Genomic DNA, 20,019 nt, shown 5'->3' with positions numbered 1-20,019 from the left:
TGTCAGTTTTTAAACAGCTTCATACTAATCCATTGGGAAAGGCAGGGGTTGCCCCCTCTGCACATGTGCAGATTCCTTATGACCCAGTGGAAGCAAGAGTGATCTGTACAACCAACCTGCTTCTGCTGTGGTGCCAGGCCCCACCAGCTCCTCCTAGACTCTGCACAGCACAGTAGGTGCCACGCCTCTAGCAGCTCCCGCTGTGGCAGCTGTCCTCAAAGGGCGCATCCCTCAGGGTGGCCGGGCAAGGCAGTGTAAGTTCATGGAGGCTCTGCCTCTATTAAGAGTTGGGTGTGGGTGTAGGAGGGGGAATCCAGAAGATCAGAGGTCTGGTTCCCTCCCAGCCTACCCAGTCTATAGCACCATGGACCTGAAACCCTGCAGGGACCCCCAGGAAGGGGCTTCCATTAGTTCATGGGGGAAAGCTTGGTATAGTTTCTCCTTAATGCCCCCTCCCAAGGTGAGGAGACAGCCATGGAAATGGACAGTTCTGCAAGGGATCCTGGGAGTTAGGCCACTGGCACTGTGTTCTCGAAAGATCGCCAGAGCATTTGAATTGCAAACATGGAGGAGAAAGACGGCTCAGGCACATGTTGGGGCCCCCATCCCTTGACTTTGCTTAGATGACACTTCCCCTTCTGTTACTGGGCCCTCACCAAGAACTGGCGTCTCATAAACAGCAGCCCTCTTGCAGACTCTCCTCTTTCACAACGTGGGTTTGATTTGGACCCTTTAGACACGGTCGCTGGTCTTTCTTTTCCCCACGTTCTCATCTTGTGCACGCAATAACCAGACAGACGGAAACCGCTAACGGGACTGCTCCAACTTTCATTTTATTGTTGAACATGGAATTCAGGGGCAGAGAGGCGGGTGCACAAAAGAGGTCAATTTGTTGCAAAAGGAAAAAAAAGGGATTCTTTGGATGTACATTGGCAAAGGAATTCCTACCCGAGTGGAAATGACTTAAGCAGTAAAGCGGACAGGCTGAATGCTCCACCATGGTGGACATGCTTGGCTTTTCATCTGTAAGGTCTACTTCATGGATTATCCCACGTACAAAACAAAAAGGTGTGTTTTATATATATATATATATATATATATATATATATATATATATATATTTGTGTGTGTATATGTGTGTGTTATATAACACACACACATCCTACATCCCTACAACTCCCGATCCCTAAGGGGTTCAATTACTTGGCCATGCATATATCTGCAGTATAAAAATGTATTGCCGGCTGAGACAGTACTTTCCTGACTGGTGGCTGGTGAGACTAGCCATATGATAAATAAATGGGTGAGATGCCTCAAAATGAAATCTGACCACTCACACCTGTGGGTGTATCTGTGTTCTCAGCCAAGCATTGAGTAGCTGCGCCACTTTGTCTGGGTCCCTGGCTGCTTCCTACAGCTGTGCCACCTGGCTGCCTATGCTTTAAACAGGGCTTTTGTGCCAGGGAAGGGCAAGGACAACTATCACACCAAGTGGAGGGGGGAAGGGGCAGATTGACATATGCTCAGTTCTGCTGCCCAGGAGCCAAACTGAATGTCACAGGTTCCTGTTTCCCAGTGGGTCTTCCAATGAGCAGTTTCTGTTGCTTTACCAAAAAAAAAAAAAAAAAAAAAAACCAAAAAACAAAGACAGTCAAAATTCACCATACGATAGTTAGACAAGTCTTCACAGAGATCCATCTGTCTTTCTCTCTCCTGCAGGGCGTACGCTGTTGTAGGGCTAAAGGTCTCCTTTCATCAGGCTAAGGTCGAGTCCCTGGTTGGTGGAAGGTGGCCCTTCATACGGGCCTGTCCACGGCATATTGGCAGGGGCTCAGGTTGGAAGCTGCCGTCTGAACCGCTGGGTAGGTGAAGTTGGCATGCTGCTTGGCCTTCAGCCTCAAGCTGGCCAGGCTAGAGTTGCACGTGTCCCTGTACATGTAGGGGCTGGCGGTGGAGGCATAAGGGCAGGCACTGGATGAAACGGCAGAGTTGAGGCTTGGGCTGTTGAGGTTGTTGATGTTTCCCAGGTTGTTGAGGCTGGATCCTGGCACGCCAGTCACTGCTGAGGGGACCATGGAGGAAGGCATGGTCATGGAAGCAATGGAACTGGGAGGGGAGAACATGGGCTGGGAGGAGAGGGGGCTGACATTCATGGAGTTGAAGAAGGGGAAGCTCTTGGCTGACAGGGGGCTGGTAGCAAGCCCTTTGGTAGCCCAGTTGTTATACGAATAGCCGGAATACATGTCATCATAAGGCTGCATCAGTCCATTGAACTGAGCTCCAAAACTGTTCTTACAAAGCTCTGCCTGCTGGTTCCTTTCTCGTTTCCTCCACTTGGCTCTGCGGTTCTTAAACCAGACCTGCAAGGCAAGGGGAGAGGGGGAGGGTCATTCCAGTTATTAATGAGGAAGCCTCTGCCTTTGTCAGTCATCCCTCCTTGTACCAACATGGTCATCAGGACAACTGAGTACATCTGGAAAAGGACAGGCTGAGGTGAGCAAGGAGCTTGTAACTAGGAGTGATTACATAGAATTAACCAAAGAAAACTTTGGCTGAATAGCAGGAAAAGTTACTTCACAGGGGTATGGTAGGCTGTGGCATGGTCTCCCAAAGGGAGCTGGTGGGAGCCCCCTCACATAGCCCCCCTAAAACCAGAACAGAGAACTGGAGCATGCAGTACAGGGAGAATCCTGGGACTGTGTAGGTGACCTAGCAGGTCCTTTCACATTCTAACGTCCATGATTTTCAGTATTAATGTAGTCCTGTACGTTTGTGTACATACCCTGTTTCCACAGCTATCAGAGAGAGACTGGACCCTACAGGAGTGGAAAATCCAGCAGACTCCCTTGACATCCCCCTTCTGGTTTCTGTTAGTTTAGTCTGGTTCTCTGTCGCTAGTGGAGATCAGCTGGAGATTCTCCATGGGGATTCCCACCAGGACAGGGGACCTCAAACTGGGCTGGACTACAACTTACTAGAGAGGGTGCCTCACAGACCCTCCCTGCATGGCTGTTTGCGATCATGTAACCCACTTTGCCTTCCATTCTCGATCACACAACAAATACAGCAGTTGCTTACATAGGAAAATATTAGGAAAATACTTTGTGTATTTTTAACTGTGATCTAGCAGCTAGGAGCCGGTATCGTATGGCTTTGTAGATCTTCATAGACCAAGAGCAAGTGCTCTGAGGTGCATGGTTTGAGAACTGCTGCACTAGGGGAATTCACACTTCTTTTTGTCTGTATCTCAAAATCAGTTTGATTTTGTGTTATTAATCTTTTGTATTCATTAGAAGGTGATGAAAGATTAGTTTTGCTGGGATTCTTCAAAGACAAATAACAAATGTAAAAATAACCCCATAGGAAATAAATTAAAATGTTGACTGAAGACTATTAATGGGACACTGTCAAAAACCCTATTTGAAACTATTTTTTTCTTAAGTTACTAGTAATACCTCAGTTTAAAAATATAATTAATTTTGCCATTGATGCACTTTGTTTTGTTTTGGCATTTCTGTCAGCTTGGATGGTGAAATGACTGGTCCGTTTCACTCCTGGGTTCTTATGTTGTAGCCCAGTGTAGTTGCTTAGTATGGATTTAAACCACTTGACAAGTTCCCTCTCTGAGAATCGTAATTTCACCGCTGCCTACTCTAAGCATTCAAAAATCATGAGTCAGAACCCAAAATATCATGTGTCTTAAATTATAATTTTGAAAAACTGTCACTTTGTTTTGTTTTTGGCCTGCCATCTGATTTCCCCCCCACCCCACCTTAGGGGGAAGCCACACATTTCCAACTTGTGTGGGATCATGTTGGGTTCAAAATTCAATCACAGAAATGCAACTTCCCTGTTTGCAAATACCACCTACCCTCTTGTATCCCTTGGGGCCATTCTAGCCCTCTCTACCTCTTCCCTAGCTAGACACGGTAGGCAGCTGCCCCACACACATGCTCCCTTTTCTAGTATGTATGGAACTTGAGAAAGAGGGTCAGACTTCAGGGGAACCTAGTGTGATGTTTGTTTATACTGCTTAGAGTTCAGTAGTTCCCTCATATTGACCCTGAGAGAAGTGTAATCGGGTGCGGGTCACTTGCTAGGATTATCTGGTGTATCTCACTTAATCATTATTGCAGGGGCCTCAGACATTGGTGCACCTTGGTCCCTCCTGTTCTCTGCCTGTGGCACACAATAGTCTAGTCTCCTGTGGGCTGTAATACTTCGATCTAATTTCGGTTGTTGGGTTTAGCATGTGGGTGGTAGAGGTGGCCTGTGATATACAGGCAGTAGGTAGCTGATCTGGGGGGCCCTTCTGGCCAACTCTATGACTGTATTTAAGATCAGAGCCCTGCCATTACCTACACTTAGCGAGACAGGCCTGCCCCAAAGAGCTGACAGTCCAAATAGACAAGCTAAAGGTTGAAAGGCGAGAATGAAGGTCCGGAGAGAAGTGACCAGCCCATGGTGGCATAACAGGCCAGTAACAGAGCAAGTTATAGAGCCCAGGTGTCCTGTCTCCCAGGCAGGGCTTAACGTGCATTTGGTGGAAAGGGGGTCAGACCCACAAATGAAATTTCAGGTACATCTACACTATCGTGCAGTAGTGTAGACGCTCCCTACAGTGAGAGAAGGGGTTTTCCCATCAATGTAGTTAATCCGCCACTCCAAGAGGCAGTAGCTAGGTGGATGGAAAAGTTTGTCCAACATGCTAGCTGTATCTACACCAGGGGCTAGGTTGGGCTAATTTTTAGGTGTAGACCCAGCCTTCTACAACTACAACTCCAGCCATGTCACTGAGAGGTGCACATGTCAGCCCGGGAAAACCCCCACTGACTGGCTACATTCGCCATTGCCCCACCTCCTGGGCAAGAGCAGCCAATCAGAGCTGCTGCACCAAGCAGGCAGAGCTGACACATTCTTACAGGAGGGGAGCAAGGAGCAGAAATTGACCAGCAGCTCAGGATGGCTCCACTCCCCCATCTCCCAATCTCCTCCCCTCTCTGCAATATCCAACCTGGGAAAGGAGAAAGAGGTGAAGAGTAGAGATGAGGCTGGAAAGGAGAACTGAGGGGGAACTGGACAGAATTTGGAGGTTGGGAGGACAGACATGCTGGGCATGGAACAGGTAGATGTGGGGATCAAAGCTCCTGCAGCGGCAGCCAAAATCCCCTTACCCAATACATTCAGGAGCACGGGAAACACTAAATGTGTCTGTGTCTCATACTCACACGCTCCCACTCACAGAGCATGGGCAAGGGGAGTTCTGCAGTCAAAAAACAGACTGAAAAACACAGACTTTTTTTTTTTTTAATCATGAGTTTTGGATCAATCTCCTGATTTTCTAGTGTCCAACTCATGATTGTTGAACCTTTGGGGTTGGCCTCTGCTCCTTCCCTCCTCCCCACTCCATCCCTGCAACACCTCGTCTGAGAAAGGGGACCCTGCTGCAGCCCCTACACCCCAGGCCTGTGAAATAGGGGTGAAGGGCTCCAGGGAGCTGCAGGAGGAGCGGAGATGAGGCTAATGGGGCAGCATTGATGTGGGACAGGAGGACAGGCAGATGTGATGTCACTTCCATTTGTGTAGGAAATGACAGACTGTCCCTCCCCACTTTTTCCAGCCTGCTGTCAGGCCCATGCCCTGGCCACTGGGCAATGCTGTCCCAAGGCAGAGGAAGCATTGAGACACAGTGAAATGGACAGGGAAGAGGAATGGGGGATGAGCACTGAGGAGGGGGGAACAAGGCCTGGGATAGGGATGAAGGCAAAAGAGGGGATTGGCAGTGGTGGCGGGACAGGGGATCAGGATGGTGTGGCAGAGCAAAGGGGGTATTTCCTGAACTGAGTAATGGCTTCTCCTCTGTATTGGGTGAGATTTCTTCCCCAGGGTCCTCTGACCCTGAGCAGCCCAGGGAGACTTTTCTTTCCTGGGGGCCAGAGCACAGGACAGAGGTCTGTTTTTATATGGAACTGGAGGAAGGTGGGCAGTTCTCTGTCTGGGAAGGAGCCTGCCATCAATCATTCTCAAGGAAATCAAGTGAGATTTCCCTCTCAAACACCTGCCAGAATGATGGTTCTTTGTGAACTTGCACTGAATCCAAGATGGCAGCCTGCAAGGTGTCTGCAGCTGGGGCCTGTTGGGCACTGAGAGCAGAGCTGGGTGGAATTGATGTGCTGGAGAAGCCTCTAGTGCCCTTGGCTCTCTGTTAAAGGCAGGTTCTGGGTTGGTTTGGTGGCTGGCTGCAGAACTGGTCTCGGGACCCCTCCTCCCCCCAAGCTGTGGCTGTGTTCAGAGACTGTGGAGCGGGAGATTGGCAGCCATACCCGGACTCGTGCCTCGGTCAGGTTGGTCCAGACTGCTATCTCCTCCCTGGTGCTCATGTCTGGGTAGCGGTTCCTCTGGAAGGTAGCTTCCAGTTCCTGGAGCTGCTGGCTGGTAAAGTGAGTCCGCTGCCTCCGCTGCTTCTTCTTCAGGGAGCCGTCCTCGGGGTTGGAGTCATCAGTCTGGTTCTGCTGGGACTTCTCTGTGTCTGTGAAATGCAAAGGCAGGTAACCTGTCACAACGTAGCCCTGGGACTCCGGCACATGCCTCGGTCCCCAGGACAGTAACTTCCCCAAAGCTCAGTGGCTTGGGATGCAACTCTTTCTCATTACCCTGGTGCTACCTGCTCCAGGCTTCCGGCCTGCATCTCTGAGTCCCAGGACTCCAGGGCACCTCATTCCTGGTGCATGTAATCCAGGCACACATGAAAGTCACCTGCCTTCCCTCCCTAATGCAGCCAACTGTGGTAACTATGTAGGGCTTCAGGAGCAGGCAGCATCCTATTAGACTAAACGCTTCTCTCATCAGCCCAGCCTTACAGCCCCACCCACCTCTAGGTGTAAGAGGAGGCAAAAATCTACTCCTTGTTTACACACAACTTGCACTGTTTTAAACTGACGGGTGGACTCTTGTTTTCATTTGAGTAGCTTATTGTAATGTAGCTTAAACCTGCTCCTAACTGACTTAGGCTAAATTGATATAAGCCTGGGTTGAACAGATTTTAAAGTGTTCACTTAGTGTTTCTTATGCTTGCTTAACTAAAGCAATTTTCAATCACACCGTTTAGCAAAGTCCACAAATCAGGAAAAATGCCAAAGGAGAAAGAAAATGGACAAAGGAGTCGGTGGGAGCCACATGGGAGAAACGTTAGTCACGTCATTTATTGCCATTCTGGAAAGTGCCTGGGTACCGGGGTGATGGCTGCTGTATAAGAGCCAGGATAGAATAGAACTGTCAAGCCCTGGCTTGAGGGAACAGCAGAGACAAGAGGGGAGGGGAGCCAATCTGCCAGGATCACAAACTGAGGCTCCTACAGTAAGTGGAAGCCGCAGATGAAAGTAATGACTTTCCAGGATACTCCGTTCAATTTTACTTCGATTTAACAGGCACATACACACATACATACATACATAATGGATATGACATCTTGGCCTCTCTTGAACTTTTGTCATGGAGAATGGCCAGGTTATGAAAGATTCCCCCACCCCATTGCCATGTCCCTTACAAGTGAATACTCTTTCCCCATTCTCTACTCAGTGGCCATCTAGAAATCCCTTCTATTGGATTTGTAGACTTCAAGGTCAGAAGGGACTACTGTGATCATCTAGTCTGACCTCCTGTATAACCCAGGCCAGAGAACTTCCCCAGAATAATCCCTAGAGCAGCTCTTTTAGAAAAACATCCAGCCTTGATTTTAAAATTGTTAGTGATGGAGAATCCACCACAACCCTTGGTAAATTGTTCCCATGGTTAATTACTCTCCCTGTTAAAAATTTACACCTTATTTCCTCTCTGAATTTGTCTAGCTTCAACTTCCAGCCATTGGATCATGTCAGACCTTCTTCTGCTAGACTGAAGAGATCATTAGAAGTATCTACATGGAGAACAAATATTTAATAGACTGTAATCAAGTCACCCCTTTAACTTCCTCTTTGTTAAGCTAAATAGGTTGAGCTCCTTGAGTCTGTCACTATCGGGAAGTTTTCTAATTGTTTAGTCATTCTTGAGGCTCTTCTCTGAGCCCTCTCAAATTTATCAACATTCTTCTTGAATTATGGGCACCCGAACTGAATACAGTATTCCAGCAGTGGTTGCACTATTGCCAAATATAGACGTAAAATAGCCTCTCTGCTCCTACTCCAGATTCCTCTGTTTATGCACCCCAGGATCGCATTTGCCCTTTTGGCCACAATGTCACATTGGGAGCTCATGTTCAGCTAATTATCCACCATGAACCCCAAATCTTTTTCAGAGTCACTGCTTCCCAGGACAGTGGCCTACATTCTTTAGTCCAAGATGTATACCTTTGCATTTAGCTGTAAACCCTAGTATTCCCACTCATATCCAGTGAAGATAAATCAGTTAAAAAAAAACAGAATATTTTCAAATTGTAAATCTCCTCTTTATATTGTATAGATGCTTCATAATACAAGCCTTGAAGACAAAAACAACCCCAGCAGCCATATTCTTCCCTGCACTGAAGCCAGTGGGACTACGTGCCCTGTGAATCGGGACAGAATTTGAACACAAAATTGCCTCTGTTGAGAGACAACAGAGTGTTTTAATCGTGTGCAGGGATAATCCACCTCATGGAGTAACAGTGTGAGGAGAAAAAAGCAGCATGCATTAAAAATCTTCTAGGATGAGCAAAGATCTAGAAAGATCGCATAACCAAAGAATAAGTATTGGAGAGTACTGGAACTCAGCAATTGCTAGTTAGACATATTTGATTTGGATGGCACATTTTAAGAGGTTCAGTGCATGACACAGAGGGCACCAGAGGGGAAAGTTGATGGCAGAAGAACATGATGCAGAAAAAGAGGATCCTTGATGGACCAGGTGGTATCTTGGGTGGATCAAAGGGACAATCCATCCACCAAGAGATTAGCAGAGAGGATCATTCAGAATGGGCTACCATGGTTGCAAATCTCCAGTAATGGAGAGGCCATATAAGAAGAAGATGAGCAATAAAGATAATATTCCGTTACAGGCTGGAGAATGATATTTTGGGGGTGGGGAATAAATAAATAAATAAATAATCCTGGCTTTATCCTCTCTTCGATCTAGAGGCCTGAGGAAATGTGTTTAATTGAAAACCCAGTTTTCTACTGAAGTCCCCCCTCCCCCGTTTTGTTTTTTAAATGGAAATTTTTCAACCAATCCTAACCATAACTGATCACAACACTATTGAACTGGGGGAGGAATCATAACAAAAACTAGCGCTGACACTCAACTTCAGGTGGGGGGATTAAAAAATTGATGCAAGTCCAAGCACAACAAACTTGGCAAAGATGTTACTTATCTATATAGAGCTATAGCGATCTGTCTAATCACACAGAAAAATAGGAAGGCAGGAAGAAATACAGTAAGATATAATGGCAAGGTAACAAAGGTTATTCAAATTCAATGGATATTCTTTAGAAAATGGAAATTCAGCCCTAGTGAAGCCAGCAGAATGGAGTATATTAACTATGGCTGGTAAAATATAAGAAAGAAATTAGGAAGGTTTAAGAATGAATTTGAAGGGTAAATAGCCAAAGATACGAACTGCTAACAAGAATTTCTTTAATTATAGCTGCAGCAGGAAACCTGTGAGAAAAATCAGTGGGTCTGTTGAATTAGTAGAGAGTAAAGTGAGCAATTAAGGAAGGTAAGGACACTGCAGAGAAATCAGATCATTTATTTGCAGGCTCTACCACTGAGGATGGTGGGGGGGGAGAGAGGATAAGAGGGACTTATTAAGGAGCCCACTGGTCCAATAGATTCTCTTCTTGCATGGGAACTAAATTGGGTGCTCCTCTCTACCCTTCTTCATTTAAAGAGCAAAAAGGCACATATAATGAAATGGAAAGGCAACTCATGTAAAATTGACCAAGGGAATTACCTTTCTACAAACTGCATATTTAGCCTGCGGAACTCCATGCCACAGGATATCACTGAAGTTAGTAGTGAGTCAAAAAAGGACTGGACACTTATCTCGATAAGCGTGAAAACACCTGCAGTTACATAATTAGGATATAATAAACACTTATGCATCATGTTATAAGCCAACCACTAACTGACAGAGTTTAGAAAGTTTATGCCATAATAGTTCATTAGTGGGTTCTTTGTCCCTTCCTCTGAAGTGTCTGGTTCTGGCTCTGTTAGAGATGGACTTCGGTCTGACTTGGCAATTCCTATATTTCCATTCTTTCTTTGCTTGTCCTCTAAGAGAAGTTGTGCATATGGTGCTATGCATATTCTTGTTGGCTGGTTATATGACAGTAACACCTAACTAAATCAGGCCATTCTGCTAGGCCCAGTCCCTGTCCCAATCAGCTTCTGCTTTTACTAATCCCCAACTCTTTCCTGTGGTATCCCATTGCTGCACAAACAGTAGGGCCGTCTATATGTCATTGCTGTGAAAATCCGCCTCTAATTACTTTTGAGAGACACAATGGAGGAAAGTATAATTTAGGCTGCAAACAGCCTTTGTCAAGGAGCAAATCCATGGCCCAGGTTGGAGGAGCAATGTCTGGATGACAGGGAATTAGCTGATGTGAATACAGCCTATTACTAGCAAAGTGAACTAGTACAGGAAGGAAGAGGAGTCCCATATCCAACCTGAACCTTCCAGGCAAATGTGTCTCAGTGTTAATGTGTGAACTGAGTGCTGGCAAAAGACACCGCATTGATCCCCTGGAATAGGGATGTTCTCTACTGATCAACAGCACAGGCAGTGGCAATATAGGCTTCCCTCATGCTGCCCCACCAGCCACCTCTTAAGGATGGGAGGTTAGTTCTCTCCATTGCCCATTTAACCCTTGGCCTCTCAGCTGCATTTAAGAAGAAGGGGGCATGTCAATAGGCATAGACAACTGACCATTAGGAAGCCGAGTGAGACCCCCAAATATTCAACATAAACACCTAACCAAACATCAGCTCACGACAGCCAGACATGGTTTGGCAGTGGAGGAAGGCTCCATGCCCCATCATCAAACCTCAAGCTCAGACAGCTTCTTCAGCTAATGTTGTTTGAGACTATGAAAAATGCTGAAGATGTGTATTCAAAAGGTGGAAATATGTAGTACCTAAAAATAGACCCACAGGAAACTGCTGTACCCTTGTGACACTCTAAGCACTGCTATAATTATCTAGATGTGGGGACACTGCCCATTTCCTGAGGGCTCTTTGGAAGCAGATGAATTTCTCTGGCCCCCATTGAGTTGATGCTCTTTGACAACAACACGTGCTTTTAATGTGTATGTTACAGTTGTGGTTCCAATGGAGACTATATTCTTATTCCTCTGATCTGAACCAATGTCATAGGAGAGGGACTCAGCCCTTGTTGGCCTCTGAACAGATTAAAAAGGGAATGATGGTAGATGCCATTTCTGAGCACGAAAGTAATGGTCTGACTATCCACGAGGGGACAATATTCAGTTAAACCCTCATTCATTTTGTTAGGTCTGAAACCCTTCACAGAGAGAAGCACGGGTGTAAGAGCCTGCTTGTGAGAGTCAATGGCAAAACGCCACCAACTTCCAAAGGAATTGATGCTAAGGTAGTAATGATGTGCCCCAATCTGCAGCCTTTGCTCAGAATGCCTACTGAGGGCAGGAGAAGCTTGCAATGCATGGGACATAGAGGGATGGTGTAGACATATAGCCCATGAGCAGTGTGCTATATCATCCTTAGTCTCAGGAAATATCTGATTTTGTCACCATCTAAGCCCAAGGCATCATCACCTTTGAGCAGGGGTGCAAGACTGTCCAGGTAATTGTGTGGAACCCAAGGAGATAAGGGGAATCCTGGTCCTAATCTTACAAATCTCAGCACACATCTGCAGAGCAGCATGCCCAGTGCCCTTAGTGTCCTGTTCGCAGTACCCCACTCCCAAAGGACAGAAGCTCTGTACTACCAGCTAATGGTTGCAAGTGGCTTCTGCAGAGCAAACTTCCCATGGTGGTATAGTATTGCCAGGGGAGCACCATGCTTCAGGGAAAACACCTTCCTTCCCATTCTTGCTGGCCCTGGCTTCCCCGTGTGGTGTGTGTAGGGAAGGATTTTCAGCATGGCAGAACCAAGAGAGGATCGTGCTGTGCAGCTGGAAAGGAAGTAGAGGGCGCACTAAACACCCACTGATTAAACCTCACAGCTGCCCAGGACACTGATCATTGAAGCTTAAGAATTTAGTCCTATCTGGTAGCTGGGGCAACCAAGCCCCAGAGCAGGTGAAGTGACTTGCCTGAAATCACAAAGCAAATCAGGAGCAGAATCCTGAATGGAAGTCCTGAATCCCCATCCCCAGTTCCAACCAGTACCCACAGCTGATTAGTTGCAACAGAGTGTGCATCTCCAAAGGCAGCAGGGTAGTCTTTGCACTGGGGAGAAGGTGCTCATCTAAGGTGACCAGACAGCAACTGTGAAAAATCGGGATGGGGTGGGGGGTAATAGGAGCCTATATAAGAAAAAGACCCCAAAATCGGGACTGTCCCTATAAAATCGGGACATCTGGTCACCCTATGAATCTGGCCAAGGTTTTTCAACTGAGGAGGAATGGAACTGGGCTCTTGCAAAGAGAGCGGCCAGCCAATTTAGAACAAGGTAGAGAAATGGTGACATCATGGGGAGGCAGCTACCAGGTATGAGGGTAAAGAGAGAGAAAGGTAACTGGAAACAACAATTTGAGTAGAAGAAAAACTAAGGCCAGGGAACAATAGGTTAGAAGAAAGGAGGGATTCAGACTGTCTAATATACATTTGAGTTTAGGACTGTTCTGTTCGTTATGCCAATGGCTGCAAACCAGAGAGAGTAAGTAATTAGCATGCTGAAAGAGCATGCTCTTGGTATCTGCCCAGACCTCTAGCAGGGGTTGTGCACTCTGACAAACCCCAAGATGATAAATGGCTTTTGTGGCTCCGATATAAACAATTTCCCTTTACACCGAGATTCTAGACTCCTTTGAAACGGGCTCCCGAGATTTAAAGCGTGGTCATGAAAAGGGGGTTGAAAGGCTCTGCCGGGAAACTGGATAGCGAGGTTTTGGCTACAAAGGAAGTATCAAGGTGCTAATGACAATTGGTAACACCTGGCCAGCAGGTCAGGGAGGCATGGTGACACACCTCGCTGGGATGCTGGAGAGGATAGGTAGGTTGAGAGTACGGGCAGAGGGGAAGGAGTAGGTTTTCATCTCACTTAACCAATATTTGCACTTCAGTTTAAGGCTCAGCCAGCCCTGCTGTCTCTATCTAGGCGCTGCTTAGCTTTGATGATTGTGTGATCCCCCCCTTATTTTCTACCCAAGGCCAAACAAACGGTGCTTAATGAAGATACGCTGGGCTAACTGCGCAGGCTGTTCAATTAGGGGGGGTTACTTTAGGGGCACCAGCCAGAGACAGCTGGTCCCTTGGGAGGTGGGATTAGGAGAGAAGGAACCGTCTGGGCCAGTCAAGGCCCGCAGGAATTGCTATTCTATCGCGGAGGGAGCGCGGGCTGGTCCCATGGAAGGGAGAGTCCGGAGCCCTCGAGGGGGCAGATAGTTGGGGGCAGTGCTTGTGGGACCAGGGGCGCGGAAGGATCGGGGACCAGGGGGTGGGGAATGTCCCGGAGAGCAGAGAGTGGGATAAATGTGTTGTTTAGAGGCTGAGCTATTGCGGTGATGAGTTCTGCCACTTCTGTACAGCGCAGATTTGGTGCTAATCAAACATGGGGCAGAGCAAACAGCGCGCTGGCCGCTGGCTCTGCTCGTTGGCTACGTGGCACTCGCTGGAGTTGCAGTTAGGGGCACGGATCGCTTTGCACGGCGCTCTTCCACGGGTTCCCCGGTCCCCTGGCACTGGCCTGTGTAAACCGAGCCGGAGCAGAGAGAACTAAACAGGAAGCTGCTGACGCTCCAAAACCAGCTCTGGCCGATAAGAGATCGGTGCACTCTGACTGAAAACAACCAGATGGGTTACCTGGGAACCGTGCAGGGCTGGGGGAGGGGCTGTTCTCAACGCTTTATTTCCAGAATAAGGGGCAGAGCAGTTTACAGAGGCTGGATTCGTTCCGCTTCGGGTTTAGCCGGGTTGATGGGGGGAGTCCAGGAAAGTTTTAGTCCACAGGCTGCTGTCCCTGTTACATATCCCTGGGGGCTCAGAAAGCCCGTTTGTTGCAGGAGCCGCCTGCCTGCGTTGGTAACTGAAGAGCGAAGCGACAGATCTGCGAGGGGCGCGTTACCTGCTGCTAGGGATGGAAGGGCTCGCCATGGCCACAGGGAACGGGTCAGGGGCGCTCGGGGGAGCGGAGACAGGTGGCCAGACCCGCGCTGATCTCTGCAAGTGTTTTTTGCTGACGCCTTTATCCGATCAGCCGGAGCAGAATCTGGGCCCAGCAGGCGGAAGCGCCCCAGAGAAGATGCTTGGTTCAGTGTAAAGCTGCTTGTAACCTAGGCTGCTCCTGAGGGCGGGCCGCAGGCAGGATAGTCTGGCAGAGTTTCCCCGGGGCTGAAGGCAGCAGGGAAAGGAAGGGCCCTGTGCAGCGGTGTGCGTCCCGGTAGTGGCGGGGAGACGGGTACAGGTTTCTGCTCTATGGAGCTGCAGCTCACTAGCTCAGAGGCTGCCGCGGAGCGCCCAGCTCTCTGGAGAGGGAGCGCTGCATCAGCTAGGGAGAGGGGGAGGCGCTGGGCAGGGAAGGCAGCGATCAGGAGGAAGCGTCCCTTCCTCAGTCACCGTTCAAAGTCCCAGGAGTCTGGTCCCAGCGGCTCTACCGCTCCCCGCTCTGCCTGCAGCGGCGCTGGCCTGTTGGTGGCGCACAAGTCCCAAACCGCAGGGAGTCCTACAGGCGGTGGAGGGGACAGGAGGGCGGTAGATTACCAGACAAACTGGGAACCGACTCCTGCGCTCCCTCGCCTAACAAGAACCTGGCCACGTTCAGTGAAAAGCAGGCGAGGCATCTCCGGGTGCCCCCGGAACACGGTGGAACTCACTGCCACAAGGTGAGGCTAAGAGCTGGATAGATGTAGGGTTGGACATTTACAACGGGTGAGATCGGCGACGGTTCCATTAGCCAGCGAGGATGCGGGTAAGGATAAATCCTTGTGGTTCAGGGAATGACCCGCCTGGCCTGGGTTTAGGAAGACAGGTTGATTTAATAATTAGCCGTTAGCAGAGCAGAAAGCGGTCCTGTGGGCAGAGCCCTACAACCTTCAGTTGGACCCCCCTTAATTATAGCAAGCGGATGCGTCTGGCCCTCAGCCCCTAGCTCTGCGCCTGGCAATCCGCTTCTAACCTGTCCCCAGCAGGCGCACTAGCTGAGGTGCCATCAGAGCAGGGCTGGGCAGCTATCGGTGCGGTCCTGCGCCTCCACCAACTGTGCCCGAGGAAGCTGTGGCTGTTAACACTCCTGCCACCAATACTGACTGCGCCCCATTTTCAACGCAGCTGGTTCCCCTGCGACCGCGAGAGAATAGCGCCAGGCTGGGGGCTTTGCCTGCTGCAGCGCTCGATCCCAGCCCTGATCGCTGACCCCGCAGCCAAGTATCTCCACTGGGGGCTGCTCCCGGCCGGGCCCTCTCCTGCTCCCCGGCACTCCCCTCTCCAATCTGCAGGGCAAGCTGCAGCCCCGGCCCTGTCTCGCCTTAGCCCCCTGCCTTCTCCAGCGGAGCCGGAAAGGGTTGGTTGGCCGGGCTCCAGCCCTGCTGTCGAGTGGCACAGCTCACCTGGCCGGCCTCAGCACAGGACGTGCACGCTGAACCCTGAAGGATCCGAAGCCGGGTGTCTGCACGGTGCCGGGCCGGGAATTCGCGCTGCACTGCAGCTGCCCCCCACCCGTTGTCCCTTTGCCCCGCACACATCCCGGCTGCAGATAAAGGCGAGAGACTGGCAGCATCAGTGCGAGCGGGGGGAGTTTTAACCCGGGTTCGGCGGGCGCAGAATCGAGTCCAGAAACTGAGCATTTCCTCGTCCCAGTTACTCTCCGCGCCAGATCCAGCCCTCGGCTCCAGATTAATTAACAAAGATCTCCTTCTACCCACCCCCACCCCCTCGAACACGAGTATTTCATCAAGAAACTGCACAGGGGGCAAAACTGGCCGGATCGCGCAGTTCTCCGGGAAAGAGACCAAAGTCTACAGGTGGGACCCGAAACAAGTTAGATTTGGGCTGGGAAATGTCACTGAAAGCAAAAAAGCGCGTGTGACATCCCAGCCCGGACGAAAGGGAAGCGGAGAAAAGAGAGGAAGCGAAGGAATAGCGCAGAATGGAAAACACCGGTATGAACGCCCAAAAAAACCGAAACCAGATTGAATTGGGACCTATGAAACCAGGACAATAACCAGACGCTCGGACCCGGGATTAATAATTTGAAATCGACAAACAAACCCCAACAGGGGGACGTGGAATAGGATTTAAACATAAACTGCGCGTGATGAACAATAAAAGCTCACGGCAAAAATGAAAATCGGACAGCAGCGCAGAGAGGGGGCCCTGCGGGGGACGAAATGAAGCGGGTGTAGCCAGAGGCTGTTTTGTTTGGGTGTCTGGGTCGAGTTGTTTGTGTGTCTAGAGCTGAGCTGGTTGTGTCTGCAATACGGGGGGTATCTCTGGATCAGGCGGTGCAGGGATGTGTGGGCAGTGGATGGGGGGTTGCTGGTGCAGTGTGCGTTGTTGGGGGCTGTGCGGGGCAGCAGGCAGGTGGAGCTGTTAGCTGAGTGTGGTGGATGTGGGCGCACTGGATGACACCGCCTGGCGCGCATACGCGTTCTGTATGGGGCACTTTGGTGTGCCTGTTGGGCGGTGCCCAGCGTGTGTGACTTTGTCGAGGTTGCCCGCGTGTGTGTCGGTGGCCGTTTCACGCAGTGGACACGGGTGAGCTGTGAGCGCGGGTGACAGCGCGTTCCACTGCCCTGCGTGGGGGCGGGAGTGACAGCGTGAGGGCGGAGGGGGCTGCGCGTTCCACTGCACTGCGCGGGCTGCTCTGGCGGTGCTGGGCTGCCTTTTGGGGTAGCGCCTATCGCGTTCCGCCTGGGAAGGAAAGCGCTGTAGGGGTGCGGAGCTTGCAGCAGAGATTGTAGCTTGGGCCTAGATGAAGTGGAAGATGAACCTGGCAGCCGTTGCTAGTTGGGGGAGAGGGGGTATCTCCCGGCCGCTTATTGCTGCTAAAGCCTCTGTAGCATGAGTCCCCGGGACACTACAGGGTTACCTGAAGGAGGGGCTCTCCAGAGTGTTGCAGGGCTCGCTGCTCCAGCCCTATAGCCTGGCAGTGCCCGGTACCCAGATGTGCCTACATGATCCCTACTGGCTCCTGAACCAGCCCTGGGCGGTGCAAGCCATTTCCGGGTTCTGCTCTCTTCCGGGAGGGAATCTCAGTCAGTGGGAACCTGGCCCTTGGCTTCCAAGGTAGTTGGATTGGACCTTAAGTGCACAAAGAGCATTAAACCAAAAGTGGTCTGGGAGGTTTGAATGTAACTCCTTGGAGGAGCCTTTCCGCTGAGAGATTCTCCCTGGGTCTTCAATGCCCTTTTCCCCACTTCCAGCTTTGTTCCAACTCATTAATGGGGCTAAAACCGCAGCAGAGGAAGCAGCCAGCTGCAATGCCTCTGAAGGAAGCCATTCTCAGCCAGAGGTCCCCAGCACTGAGGGGAAGTCACACTACTTAGGGACAGCTGGACCTTCCCTCTGTCTATGGCTTAAACTGGGAAAGGGTGTGTCTCTTCCCAGTTCCCAAAAGGGGGACCGACCACCCACCCACAACACATGGTGGTGCCAGACCTTTTAAACAGACTTTGCATTTCTGTGGCCTTTCGTCTGCAGTCTAGCACCAGGGTACCCAGCAAGTCTGTGGCACAACCCAGGTCTCCCGACTTCCCTGCTCTAGACACTGGACCATGCTCCCTCCAAGGGCCCAATGCTGCTCTCACTGAAGTCAACTGCTAAACTCCTGGTGATGCAATTGGATCGGAAGGGAACAGGACGTACTTTGGATCAGATTTGTTTTATACTTTCTGTAGGTCGATGTCGGTCTATGGGAATGGCGGACTGAGATCTGGAGTGATGCTCTAATCAGAAAGCAAGGAAGTGCAGCGCCTCCCTGTGTGCTGCTAGGAATAGGATAATAAACTGTCCCATTCATAAGCTGGTTTCCTTCTCTCCCTTCCATCTCCCAAGCAGCTGCTTGATCTGCTCTCATCTCTCCTTCCCAGGACGCAGGTATGGGATCAGGACAGATCTGAAGCTGTCAGGCTCCTGACTAACCTTGTCATCAAAATCAGCATCCCCGAAACACGCCCACTGAGATGTTTGTTGCCTTTAGCCTGCTTAAATTCCTAGCAGAAATCGAACCCTCCAGCCTGTCTGCAAGCTAAACAGTCAGCTCTAGGAAACCATCATCTATCTGCAGGCTTACAAAGAAGACACCATGGCCCCTTGTTGTGTTAGTTGCTGAGTTTCTGGAGGAGGTAGAAGAGGGTGGAGCCTTTTAAGGAAGAGCCCAAGATCCAAATGTCAAGTGCTGGGGGTGTTTTTTATTGGGCCCACTTTTAGATTGCAATGATTTTGGGTAGGGACTGTCACTGACTCTGTTTATACAGCACTGAACACAATGAGACCCAGACCTAGTAAAGGCATCTGTCCGGCACCCATTTAACCAGACAAGTGTCCCAGGCGCCTAAAACTGATCCCTAGGTCAATGACACAGCCAATCTTCTTGCCAGAGAGACTTCTGGCACTATCACCAAGGAGCATGCAAAACAGAGACATGTCCATTCAGTGCAGGTGCTATGTGGGAGAGCTCTGCCACTCCTTCTGGCCAGGCAGCAATGTCAGGGAGGGGGAAGGGAAGGGTCTCGGGGAAGAGCCTGCACTTACCACTATGGTCCTGCCCCTTGCAGCTGTGTTCGTGTTGAGGGGTCCCAGAATCCGAGAGGGACAGAGCAGGGCTGCGAGCTTCTGAGTCCGTCAGCAGGTTGAAATCCATCTGGCAGGAGTCGGTGGTGGGGGAGGAGGAGAGATCTGCAGAAACAGGCACAGAGTGAATGGGGAGGTAGAGCTCACATCATGCCCCCTCCCTACCCCTTCTGGGAAGGGACCAGCCAATTCAGGGCAGAGGAAGTTCTGCTAGGAAAAGTAAAGGAAACTGCAGGAGCAGGACCCCAGCCCAGTCTGGGTTTCCTGGCTGGGAAGTGGGCAGACTGGCCGCAGCCCTCACTAAACTCCACACTTAGCTGCCCTATAAATCAAAGATTATCTAATGGCACTTCTATTTGCAGCCTTCAGAGAAAGAGCCTCCAATTTATAGGTGACATTCAGACTGAAATAGCAACATTGGGAGCAGGCTGCGTAATGGAGATCTGAGGAAGTGGCCCTGTGGCCAGCCAAGTGCAGTTAGCACCTTCCCAAAACATCCAGCTCTCCCTCCTGTCCTCTTTCCTATCGTCCCCTGGTCTCCCTCACCTTCTCCTTTGCTTCTTAACAAGCTGCTCTGGTCTAAATAATGTTACAGACACACAAAAACAGGACTAGGGAGTCCCATAGAATCACTTCTAGGCATAACGCGAACACAGATACACAGGCATATATGCACAGACACACAGTAACAGAAGGACACAAACAAGAGGGTAGATACACGTGCACAAGTGCTGACACAGAGCTAGAATGTTACAAGTGAATGCCATTCTTTTCGGTGACAGGCTAGACCCATCCAGATCCCTGTAAACCCTGCATTAGTATAAGAGTAAACACCCTTGGGTGACTGAGGACAAAGCAAGCTTGGTTCAGATGGCCCCTTACTTTTAACCTAAAAAGGTCTTAGTTTTCCTTACGGCCCCCCAGGTTCTTCTCTAATGGCAATTCTATGTGCCCATATGCTTCCCCTTCTAACCTACAGTATCCGAGTTTGAGCACTAGTAATGATCAGTGGCTCTGCAGGAAAGCATAGCACCCCACCCGCTGCCTTTTGTATTACTCAACCCCAGTGTCTTCCTGCCACACTCTTACGAAGGGACCAAAGCCTGACAGATTG

General features: G+C 49.9%; 1 protein-coding gene across 1 annotated transcript in view; it reads right to left on the bottom strand.

Annotated features, from left to right (window-relative positions):
- Positions 1-1,098: 1,098 nt before the first annotated feature.
- Positions 1,099-20,019, bottom strand: part of PITX3 (paired like homeodomain 3) — a 37,754-nt gene continuing 18,833 nt past the window's right edge. Inside the window, exons 2-4 of the mRNA XM_054035081.1 lie at positions 18,867-19,010; positions 6,324-6,529; positions 1,099-2,360 (exon numbers count right to left, since the gene is read on the bottom strand). Coding sequence (XP_053891056.1) covers positions 1,797-2,360; positions 6,324-6,529; positions 18,867-18,975 — 879 coding nt within the window. The 5' untranslated portion in view covers positions 18,976-19,010 and the 3' untranslated portion in view covers positions 1,099-1,796. The remainder of the gene's footprint in view (positions 2,361-6,323; positions 6,530-18,866; positions 19,011-20,019) is intronic.

This window comes from Malaclemys terrapin, chromosome 7, assembly GCF_027887155.1.
Source record: "Malaclemys terrapin pileata isolate rMalTer1 chromosome 7, rMalTer1.hap1, whole genome shotgun sequence".
In the NCBI taxonomy this organism is placed as follows: Eukaryota; Metazoa; Chordata; order Testudines; family Emydidae; genus Malaclemys; species Malaclemys terrapin.
Note: the sequence above shows the minus strand (reverse complement) of the source record. Positions and strands in the feature narration are given on the sequence as shown.